Raw genomic sequence first — 12,867 nt, forward strand, 5'->3', positions numbered from 1 at the left:
GCTATGACGATGGACTAGACAACGATAAGGTTCTATTGAAGACTATTAGGGATTAGTACTGAAGACTCTTTAATAAATACTTAATTATAAGCAATTCGAAAATTGTTTGTTGGATTCAGTATTTCTCGATCCATTTCTAATGTTATTTTATAAAACAATGAAATTAAAGTACCTTTTTTTTACGTGGGGCAAATCCATAATGGATACCCTCCGGCGCGGGGGTGCCAGAGGGTTATTTCAGACACCTACTGACTAAAAAACCACCACGTGTGACCAGTCGTCCACCTGGGTGGGGCGAGATGGGGTCGCGCTAGCATTAGCCATCTCGCCCCGGTGGAAATTGAAATACCTGAGCTAGGGCACAGCAGGATATTTCCTGCTCAAAATCTGGGGCAGCCCGACCGGGGAAGTAACTTAACCTTACAGAAGATCACAGCGAAATAATACTGGTTTCAAGCAGTGTCATGTTTCTGTGGTGGGTAAGGTGACCAGAGCTACTGGGGGGGGGGGATCAAGGACAGGGTCGGCAATGTATTGCGATGCTTCTGGTGTTGCAGGCGTCTATAAGTTGTGGTAATCGCTTACCATCAGGTGAGCCGTACGCTTGTTCGTCAAACTAAATGTATAAAAAAGGCCCACTAATCTCGTACGTGGATTAGGTTCACTAAATTGATGTCCACAAGTAAAGCAAAGAGAAACATACACTATATTATATATATATATATGTATGTATGTATGTGAGTTAATTCGATCTTAAAGATTGTAACTAATGTTTAATGGAGCGTTTTATCGTTATACGAAATAGAGATGTGTAAACATAGTTATCGATAAAATTATCGATAAATTTAATGATCAAAATTAAAAATAAAAATATTTACAAGATTTTTATGTATAGTCTATGTGATATAGCTATACAGTGTCTAATGTGTAGTCTTCGTGATGACTGTTATTATTATTGCAGTTTGATATTATTATTATATCATTCGATAATTATTATATTTTTTAACCAACTTCCAAAAATTCGATTGAATTTTTTTATGTATGTTACTTCAGAACTTTTAACTGGGTGGTGATTTCGACAAATTTTTTTTTAATCGAACGGTGATGTGTGTCATTTGGTCCCATCAAAATTTATTTGAGACCTAACAACTACTTTTTGAGTTATATCTAATAATGCGTTTATACTTGACTATTTTTTCTTCGATCCACGTTGTAATATACCGCATAACTTTTTACTGGAAGTACCGATTTTAATGATTTTTGATTGAATAAAAAGCTGATGTTTATCATGTGGTCACATTTAAATTTCATCGAGATCTAATTACCTACAACTTTTTGAGTAGTAATCTTTGATAATGCGTATTTACTTGACTATTCTTTCGTCTACCTACGCTGTAATGCTTGTCGATGTAATTGAAGTCGGTTTTTTTTTTCGTTTGCGAGCAAATACAATTATTATAAATCATTGTAAATTATATAAAGGCGTTAAGATAATTTGGTAAAGTGTTTTGTTTTGATTTTTATCGATAAGAAATCATTATAAAAAATGTATATAGCCGACTAATCATTTTCTTTATGTGTTTGATCAATAAATGTTTTTTTTTTCTTTCCTTTCTTTCACGTGCTCTGGATAAGGTACCTTTTTAACCGACTTCCAAAAAAGGAGGAGGTTCTCAATTCGACTGTATTTTTTTTATTTTTTTTTTTAATGTATGTTACATCAGAACTTTTTACCGGGTAGACCGATTTCGACAAATTTTGTTTTAATCGAAAGGTTGTGTGTGCCAATTGGTCCCATTTAAATTTATTTGAGATCTAACAACTACTTTTCGAGTTATATCTAATAATGCGTTTTTACTTGACGCTTTTTTCGTCGACCTACTTTGTATTATACCGCATAACTTTCTACTGGATGTACCGATTTTGATAATTCTTTTTTTGTTGGAAAGGGGATATCCCTAGTTTGGTACCATGATAAGGAAACTAGGATCTGATGATGGGATCCCAAAGAAATCGAGGGAAACTCTTGAAAATCCGCAATAACTTTTTACTGGGTGTATCGATTTTGATAATTTTTACTTTAATCGAAAGCTGATGTTTATCATGTGGTCACATATAAATTTTATCGAGATCTGATAACTACTTTTTGATTAATCTTTGATAACGCGTAAGTCGGTTTTTTTTTTTCGTTTGCGAGCAAACAATTATTTCTCCACAACCGTCCAATGAGCGCGTAATTACGACTATAATTCACAATAAATAACAGTCTACGAGGAAACGAATCCCTTCCAATACACACTTCTTTATTTGTATTCGCTAGCTAGTCATAATTTTTCTTTAAGGGCGTGTTGACGTGCTCACGAAAGATATCATGTGGAACGAATTTGCCAAAGTAGCCTGTCTATTTAAACAAAGTCAAATTTAGAAATTGGCTTGGATATTTTTTTTCACATGAAATGTGATTAATTACACTTACAGAACCCCCCATTAGCAGGATGAAGGTAGGAGTCATCTTGTGAAATTGAAACGGCTTATGGAATGTTATTACGAACGCGAAAACCATGGCCTAGAAAGTAATCGTTCCCTTTACGAAGTCAAAACTTTCGTTAAAATTTTTAGCTTTCACTTGTCAGTTATCCCATACTTATCATATATAGAGGTTTTGGTTATGCTTTTATTAAAAAAACATTTCTTTTTTTTTTTTGACTTTTTAAAAAATAATTTTTTCCGTTAAAAATTTAAAGAAAACACTTTTACATTTCGAGCCGTGTTTGAAGCGAGGTTTAGAACGGAATACCTTTTCAAATTCGGTCAGATTTTCACTTTTGTTACATTAAATTGTGAACCTGGCCTAGATTCAAGGCATTCACTACGTACTACACTACGTAAGTTCTAGAATGTTCTAGACGACGCTCAAACGCTTTGAAAAGCCACGCCCTTTGAGTGATGAGAATTAAAAAAGTGTTCCGTTATTGAGATTTGATACATATTTTAATTTTAGATTTTTTTTTTAAGTTTTGATTTGACCTATTTTTTTTTTTTTCTTTATTTAAAATACTATAGAAATGCTTAAATGTAGCCATCTATAAATTAATACGTGATCCAAAAACTTTGTATCCCTTTTTGCGAAAATTGCGCGGACGGAGGAGTATGAAATTTCGCACACTTATAGTTTATACAGAGAAAGCGTGCAGAAAGCTAATATTTTTAAAAAAATATGCATGAAAATACATTAAATCAATAAAATAAAACATTACACACACTACCATGTATTTGACACACACATATATACACTCTTTTGTTTATTATTACAGAAGTACAGTCCCAGACAACAGCACCTTAATAATGCTCAAACTTATAATTTAAATTAATTATGGTCGAATTTCGACCACTGGCCGACCAATAGTAAAACATTAATAGCTTAAATTTGAAGTTATATTTGTATATGAAAGACATTAACCGATCTCAAAAATGAGTTCACAATTCGACTCTATTTTTGAAGTTTGACGACATTTTTTTTCTCTCTTTCTCTCATAGCCAGTTACGTTTCGTATATCTAAGACACAGTGCAGGCCTATTGTGCAGAAGTTTTACTTCAGTCGTTTGGTCTAAGGCACTCTCGTTTTTTATATGTGTTACGTCATAACTTTTTACTGGGCGTACCGATTTTGATGATAATTTTTTTTTTTTTTTTTTTTTTTTTTTTAAATTTATAGACTAGCGCTTGACTGCGATCTCACCTGAAGGCAAGTGAAGATGCAGCCTAAGGTGGTGCGCGCTTGCCTAGAAGATGCCTATTCACTCTTGATTTAAAGATACCCAAGTTATAGTTCGTTGGAAAAACGGAAGCCGGAAGGGCATTCCAAATTTTTGCGGTGCGTATTAGGAACAAGGAAGCAAATCGTTTAGTGCGAGATCGTGGGATTTCAACCACATAGCGGTGCAGATTCATGCGATGCCTTGCGGTTCGGTGGTAGAAAGGTGATGGTGGAACCAAATTGTATAGTTCTAGAGCACACTCTCCGAAATATAATCTGTAAAATACCGACAAACAGGCAACCTTGCGCCGGTGTTCGAGACTTTGAAGTCTAGAGCGAACCAGCGATTTGTCACCGATGAGTCTTCTGGCGCGTCGATCCACAGAATCCAAAGCAGCGAGCTGGTACTTGGCAGAGCCATCCCATAAGTGGCTGCAGTACTCCATACACGATCGAACTTGTGCTTGGTAGAGAGTAAGAAGCTGTTCCGGTGTGAAGTACTGCCTGACTTTATTGAGGATACCAAGTTTCCTACCAGCAATTTTTGCCTTGGATTCTATGCATTGTCCGAAGTTCATATTAGACGAAATATTTATGCCTAGAAGATCAATACTATCGGTGATCGGTACAGATACACCCCGGAAAGTCGGAGCTAATGGGAATGGACTCCGTTTAGCAGTGAAAAGACACGCTTGTGTTTTGGAAGCATTAAACTTGACTAGGTTGGCGTCACCCCAATCGGATACCTCTTTCAAAGCCAAATTCATGCGTTCAACCAGGGCCTCTCTATGCTCATGAGTTTCAGCCCCACCAGCTCGGGGACCGGACACGTATCTCTCCGTATTTAATCATAATATGGCGCTCCCAAGCTCCCAGCATCAAAATGGTCATGTGGTCCCATCTGAATTTGATCGAAATCTGTCGAGCGCTTTTTGAATTTATTTATATGTGTAATTTATCGATTATTTCTTATTAATGTGTGCTTTTTAACTCATTGATGAATTGTTTACTATTGGAAACTTTATTGGTTTTTGTATCAGTTGTATGAGACTTTTTTTTTCTTTTTATTACTGTACTGTTTGTTTCCTAAATAAAACAAAATAAAAATAAAATAAGATAGGTTAGAATTGTACGTATGATGCGTATTCAATTGATTAAGCGAAGAAAAACATAATAAATAAATAAATATCTACAAAATACACACACGGTCGTCTGTTCCTAAAGTAAGCAACGTAATGCTTGTGTTATAGGTAACAGCCGACTGGTATATAGCTACATATTTGTTTTCGATAAACATACTTATAAATAATACATATATAAATATATAAATAAATATTTATATTACACCCAGACTCGGGGTGGAAATCGCACCATCGCACTCACAACCCTCGGAGCAGAAATCAGAGTCATTACAAACTGCGCCAACGGGCTAGTCAAATCTGATTATTGACAGCTTGTCATATATGACAGCTTGTCAAATTTTTGACAGATAATCTTTGTATATTTCGGCTAATCGTCGTCCATCTTTATTATGGCAGTACATTACGCTGTTTACGTCAAAATTATTTATGATTCTAAATCATTACTCACGGGAATCGAATCTACAATCTAATCTATTTATTAACTACAATACCATTACGGTAGAATATTAAATGAAATTAGCAAAATAAGATTCTAATGTCCCGCTAAATGTCAACCACGCAAACTGCCTCGTAACATTGGCGTAAGCATTGTCCACTTCCGGCGTAATTAGCGACGACTGTTGAGTGGCGGAATAATGTGTTTTGTTTTCCTCATATTTACAAATACTTACTTTTATGTTTAAACATGGACGCTGCTGTGTGGTTACGGCAGTAGAGAATATAGCCACCACCTCTCTTCCTGTGGGTGTCGTAAGTGGCGACTAAGGGATAACACAGTTCCACTACCACCTTGGGACTTAAAATGCTGACCAATGGCGGGATAGCTATCCAACTGCTGGCTTTGAAATACACAGGCCGAAAATAGGAAGCATCGTCTACTTTGGGACAAAGCCAGCCAGTTTACGCCATTTTTGCGCGAACTTGGGGAGGCCTATGTCCATCAGTGGACTGCTATAGGTTGAAGTGTGTGTACATGGATTGATATTTGTATAAATATTTATTTCTGGTCTGATTATCTTTATTTGTGGGTTTTCCTACTATGCCTCGGAGAGCACGTAAACCTTTCGGTCCTGGTTATTATAATAGAAAACCGAAAGCGATCGTTATATGTAGCTCATAGCATAAATATAATATCTGTAACACGTGACCACTGTCATACCAGTCTTCATCATCAAATTTTTATTTAGTTTCTGAATGTTTGTTACAAATTTTTGTCGCAAACATTTGATTTTGGATCTACGTCGACCTTAGTTTATGCAACGTTACATAACACACATAAAAATAACATTCGCAAATTCAATAGTCACTAGTTGTGTTTACTTGCAAACGAAAAAGAAAACGATTTTCTATTTCATCGACAAATAATATCGTCATCATCATCATCATCATCACTTCAGCCTATCGCAGTCCACTGGTGGACATGGGCCTTCTCAAGTTCGCGCCAACATTACGGCGTTAACTCATGTGTTTTGTGGTTTTATTTATTTATTTATTTATTTATTTATTTATTTATTTATTTATTTATTTATTTATTTATTTATTTATTTATTTATTTATTTATTTATTTATTTATTTATTGGTCTACCAGCACTTATTACAATAAAACATTCATTACAAACATAAGTGTTCAGTAACCTCGTAGATACACAAAACAATAGTCAAGTACATAGGTATTATCAAAGATTACTCAAAAAATACAAAACAAATGTCAATCAAATTTAAAATAAATCACATGACAAGCACCAGCTTCCCATTGAAAAAAGACTCATCAAAATCGGTACACTCAGTAAAAAGTTATGAGGTAAAATATAGGGTATGTAGACGAAAAAAATAGTCAAGTAAATACGCATTATTACATAATACGAGTATAACTTAAAAATTACACATCAAATTTCGATCAAATTTAAATGAAATTATATGACTAGCGCCACCTTTTGATTTGAAAAAGGAATCTTCAAAGTCGGTACACCCAGTAAAAAGGTCTAAAGACAGTCAAATTGATAACTATTTCCTTTTTTGAAGTTTTTTTTAAACTCGTGATAGTGACGTGAAAGCTTACAACTAAAAAATTAACAAATATATTTAAACAAGCACCGCCTTCATTCAAGAAAGCTGAACAAACGAATTTTAATCTTTATTACGTGTAAACAATACACAGTTGAAACAAATTTTATTCGTGTAATTGCTTTTGTAACTGACTTCCTCGGGTTGTATTAATTTAATTGTAATTGCCCTGGCACTACCTACTTTTATTACTACTTAACGACTTTTTACACTCCAGGCTTAATTATATCGCAGTGGAAATTCATATCGTGGTGTTTTATAGCCTGTATAACAAAATAGATAGCTTGGTAATTTCAGCCTATCGCAGTCCACTGCTAACTGTGAACTCATGTGTGTTGCTCAACATTTTTAGTTACCTATTACGTATTTAGTTAACTACTTGTTGATCTACTTACGTTGTATTACTGGTCGACGTAATTGTAGTCGGTTTTTTCGTTTACGAGCAAACATAATTATGTTAAAATATACCCTATGTCACTCAGTAATAACAATTTTCAAAATCGGTCTAGTAATTTATGAGTTTATCCATTAAAAATTATATTAATCTTAAGAAATTAATCATCATTTTAACCTATCGCAGTCACTACTGGACATAAGGCTTTCACAAGTTTGCACCAAAAATGGCATGAACTCACGCGTGTTGCCTATAGCCATCACGCTAGGCAGGCGTTTTGGTGACCGCTGGGCTGGCCTTGCCGCACCGAAGACGCTGCTACCCGTCTTCGGCCTGTGTATTTCAAAGCCAGCAGTTGGATGGTTATACCGCCATCGGTCGAGTTTTTAAGTTCCAAAGTGGTAGTAGAACTGTGTATTATATATTAATAAAAATTAAATTAATTATTTTCTTCTCCAGGTGCCACCAATCGACTATCTTCGTCAAGTAACTCTAGATTTGGGCGGCGAAGGAGTCCTCGGTACTGTCAGTGAGAGACACATGATACGGAGAGTGCCTCCGACACATACACCTCAGACCAAGAGCAGCGTCAGGACTCTAATACGGCGATTTAACGAAGTATGTCACTCATTATTATTAGACCTTTAATTTTTATAATATTCTTTTTTTATTTATACGGGTAGGGCAGACATCCAAACCGGAAAGGAATATTTGTCGAAATACAAATATCCATCCCGAGCGGGAATTGAACCCGCAAACCGTCGGTGTATTAGGCAACTAGCCAGACCACTACACCAGAGCGGTTGTGGTGTACAATAAAGTGTAAATAAAAAAGCTTTATATTATAGTAACATCTATCTTAAATAATTTTTCGACCAGACATTAATATAAAAAACTAGCTTTTACCCGCGGCTTCGCTAGCATTGATTTTTTTTGTAATAACAATTGTACTATGAAGTATCCTACGTTACTTCTAGTACCTCCAAGAATATGTGTACAAAGTTTCATGATGATCGATTGAGTAGTTTTCGCGTGAAAGCGTAACAAACAAACTTACATTCACATTTATAATATTGGAAGAGATTTCGTAGGAGTAGCATGATTTTAGAGCTTATCTGCCTACACAATATTGTCAATAATAAGGCATATTCCAAAATAAGCTAGTTCGAAAGTAATAAGATTTGCTTATATTAATATACATAGAAAGTTACCAAAAAAGGTTCACACTCCTTGCGTAAATATCCACCCACGCAGGTCTCATATTAATAAACAAGCCTTCTTAGTAATGGAATAACAACGTAAGAATACCCTTTATTGTACGCCAAAACAAAAATAATGCATATCAGATTGATTATAACAGAGTATCAAAAGGTACAAAGGGCGGCCTTATCGCTAAAAAGCGATCTCTTCCAGGCAACCTAGGGGCAGAGGAGATGGTATTGTGTCTGTGTAGGTGTACAAAACCTGTACCATTTATAGTGAGACATAAACATCACGTGTGGCTCGAAAGGGTTTGGAGAAATAATTACGAAATATCACACGGATTTTTCATTGAATACGCGATTTCTTAACCAAAAAGTCATAAATTAAGAAATACTCTGCAACCTTGACATCTGTTGCACAATTTTCTTAATGCTTGTGTTATGGGTAACAGCCGACTGGTATAGCTACATTTTTTTTTCGATAAACATCATCATCATCATCATCATCATTACAGCCTATACAGTCCACTGCTGGACATAGGCCTCCACAAGTTTACGCCAAAAATAACATGAACTCATGTGTTTTGCCCATAGTCACCACGCTGGGCAGGCGGGTTGGTGACCGCAGTATTGGCTTTGTCACACCGAAGACGCTGCTGCCCGTCTTCGGCCTGTTATTTCAAAGCCAGCAGTTGGATGGTTATCCCGCCATCGGTCGGTTTCTCAAGTTCCAAGATGGTTGTGGAACCTTGTTATCCCTTAGTCGCCTCTTACGACACCCACGGGAAGAGAGGGGGTGGCTAAATTCTTTAGTGCCGTAGCCACACAGCACATACATACTTACATACTTATTAATTAATACATATATAAATAAATATTTATATTACACCCAGACTCGGGGTGGGAATCGAACCTACAACTCAGAGCAGAAAGCAGGGTCACTACAAACTGCGTCAACGGGTTAGTCTAGTATGAATTATCCAAAATTTAATCACATTATATCTGTATTTAAAAACTGAAATTTTCAAAATATTTTTCACAAAAAAATTCACGTGATTTTAGGGCATAGGGGAAGTCTCACCCCATATCACCAAGAGGGATAGAGGGTAAGAAAGTTGAATAAAATCATCACAAAATTAATAGACTTCGACCCTCAACTAAACAAACAATTAAATTACATTATGACATACATGGGCTAACCCGTAACAAGTGCGGCTGGAACCGCAGTAGATACATATTCTTAAATACAAGTTGACACATAGTGGTCGGGCGATTAATAAGAACATGACACGGGATAATTGTCGTCCTGGTATTAACAAACCATGACTAATATTTTGACGTGACAACGTCTAATAAATTAATCCACGCCGGCTGCATGCACGAAAAAGGATGACTTATTGTCCCGTTACGCCCATTGTACGCTTGCGCCGCATCTGTTTCTCTTCCACTCGATTGGCCTATAAATAAATAAAAAAATAAAAATAAAAATGTTTATTACTCAGACAACAAAGGGTCCATAATTGTTAGTTAAAATAAAAGATGAAAGCTTAATAACTAATGTTAGTACTTAATAACTAAAAGTGACCTTGTAATGTCACACAAATGCCTGAGTAGCGGGCAGTCCCCGCTATCGGCGATGACCCTTTAAGACATTGTTGCGACTGCCGCGCACTCGCCTTAAATGCGTCCGAGGCGATGTTTTGTTATGACGTTGTCACGTTAAACTATCGTCCGTAACCCAATTTTACCATGCTTGGTTGTGGCTTTTTTTAATTACTTCAGAGGTCTCTCAATTTGACTGTATTTTTAACATGTGTTACCTCGTAACTTTTTACTGGGTGGATCGATATCGATGATCCTTTATTTAATCGAAAGGTGGTGCTTGTCATGTGGTACCATTTAAATTTAATAGAGATCTGACAAGTACTTTTTGGGTTATTTCTAATAATGCACATTTGCTTGACTATTTTTAAAGTACTTAAAAAAAGTATATATATATATATATATTTTATGTATGTTCGCGAATAACTTTGTCGTTTATGAACCGATTTTGATGATTCTTTTGTTGTTGAAAAGGAGATATCCCAAGGGTGGTACCGTGATAAGGAAATCAGGATCTGATGATGGCATCCCAGAGAAATCGAGGGGAATCTTCGAAAATTGTAGTAACGACTAGTGCGTATGTTAACTTTTTTTCATCTACTTACGTTGTGTCACTTGTCGATGTAATTGAAGTCGGTTTTTTTCGTTTGCCATCCAACACAAATATGAGTTTTTGACATTATGGCGTTGTTGTTGTTTGCAAATTATTCTCTGTTTTTAAGTAAGCCTTAAAATTACTTTTGAAACGCCATTTTATATATGGAAATAATATTAGTTTGTGATACATTAAATACAGTGAAAGTAGAACTGTTATTGATTTAACATGCCAGTCAATTAGAACTAGTGGTCGCCCATTGGTCGAAATTCGAACATAATTAAAAATTTTAATCATTAATAAAACGAAAATATAGAACCTTTTTTTTTAAATATTTCAAATTGACTTTGACAATCAACAAAAGAGTTAATATGCGTGTGTGTCAAATACATGATAGTGTGTATAATGTTTTTTTTTTTTTTTATTGATATATTTTATGCACAATTTAAAAAAAAATATTATCATTCTGCAATCCTTCTCTGTATAAACTATAAGTGTGCGAAATTTCATACTGCTCCGTCCGCGTAACTTTCGTAAAAAGAAGTGCAAAGTTTTTTGTTCACATGTTAATATAGATTAGGTCTAAACTTAAAATCAAATCAAATTTTTAAATACTAACGATAGCCGATTTTGAACGACCGTATTTTCAAAAAGAAAAAGTGTGAAATCAGCTAAATTACTTCAAAATGTGCTAGACTTAAATGTATCAACTTAGATGAAAACAACAAGAAGATAAAACAAAGAAGAGTTAGTAGCAAGCGAGACTAATCTATAATCTATAATATATATAAACGCGAAAGGTCATTCATCACGAAATCTCCGAAACTATAACACCTACAAACTTGAAATTTGGCAAGTAGGCTCCTTATAGGACGTAGACATCCGCTAAGAACGGATTTTACGAAACTCAACCCCTAAGGGGGTAAAATGGGGGTTGGAAGTTTGTATGAGAGTCCCATGTTTTTGAAGTAAGAGACTTGGAATTTAAAATGTATACCTTATAGATGATGAGAAGGTGTTCAAATAATGAATCTTTAGAAATCAACTCCCTTTTGGGGTTAAAACGGGGGATGGTAGGTTTACTCACTCATCACGAAATCTCCGAAACTATAACACCTACAAACTTGAAATTTGGCAGATAGGCTTCTTATAGGGCGTAGACATCCGCTAAGAACGAATTTTACAAAATTCGACCCTTAAGGGGGTAAAAAGGGGGTTGGAAGTTTGTATGAAAGTCCCATGTTTTTGAAGTAAGAGACTTGGAATTTAAAATGTATACCTTATAGATGATGAGAAGGTGTTCAAATAATGAATCTTTAGAAATCAACTCCCTTTTGGGGTTAAAACGGGGGATGGTAGGTTTACTCACTCATCACGAAATCTCCGAAACTATAACACCTACAAACTTGAAATTTGGCAGATAGGCTTCTTATAGGGCGTAGACATTCGCTAAGAACGGGTTTTACAAAACTCGACCCCTAAGGGGGTAAAACGGGGTTTGGAAGTTTGTATGAAAGTCCTATGTTTTTGAAGTAAGAGACTTGAAATTTAAAATGTATGCTCTATAGATGGTGAGAAGGTGTCCAAATAATGTATATTTAGAAATCAACTCCCTTTTGGGGTTAAAACGGGGGATGGTAGATTGATTCACTCATCACGAAATCTCCGAAACTATAACACCTACAAACTTGAAATTTGGCAGGTAGGCTCCTTATAAGACGTAGGCATCCGCTAAGAACGGATTTTACGAAACTCGACCCCTAAGGGGGTAAAATGGGGGTTGCAAGTTTGTATGAACGTCCTATGATTTTGAAGTAAGAGACTTGAAATTTAAAATGTACGCTTTTTAGATGGTGAGAAGGTCTCCAAATAATGTATCTTTAGAAATCAACTCCTTTTTGGGGTTAATACGGGGGATGGTAGGTTGACTCCGTCATCACGAAATCTCCGAAACTATAACAGCTACAAACTTAAAATTTAGCAGGTAGGTTTCTTATAGGGCGTAAACATTCGTTAAGAGCTGATTTCACGAAACTCGACCCTTAAGGGGATAAAACGGGGGTTAGAAGTTTGTATGAAAATCTTATGTTTATTGAAGTAAGAGACTTGA

The 12,867-nt window shown here is 35.5% G+C and overlaps 1 protein-coding gene across 1 annotated transcript in view; it reads left to right on the forward strand.

Annotated features, from left to right (window-relative positions):
• LOC123666933 (1-phosphatidylinositol 4,5-bisphosphate phosphodiesterase epsilon-1-like) overlaps window positions 1-12,867 on the forward strand; it is a 165,805-nt gene that overhangs the window by 18,512 nt on the left and 134,426 nt on the right. Inside the window, exon 3 of the mRNA XM_045600946.1 lies at window positions 7,818-7,976. Within this exon, the coding sequence (XP_045456902.1) occupies window positions 7,818-7,976 (159 nt within the window). The remainder of the gene's footprint in view (window positions 1-7,817; window positions 7,977-12,867) is intronic.

The sequence above is a fragment of the Melitaea cinxia genome, chromosome 27, assembly GCF_905220565.1.
Source record: "Melitaea cinxia chromosome 27, ilMelCinx1.1, whole genome shotgun sequence".
In the NCBI taxonomy this organism is placed as follows: Eukaryota; Metazoa; Arthropoda; class Insecta; order Lepidoptera; family Nymphalidae; genus Melitaea; species Melitaea cinxia.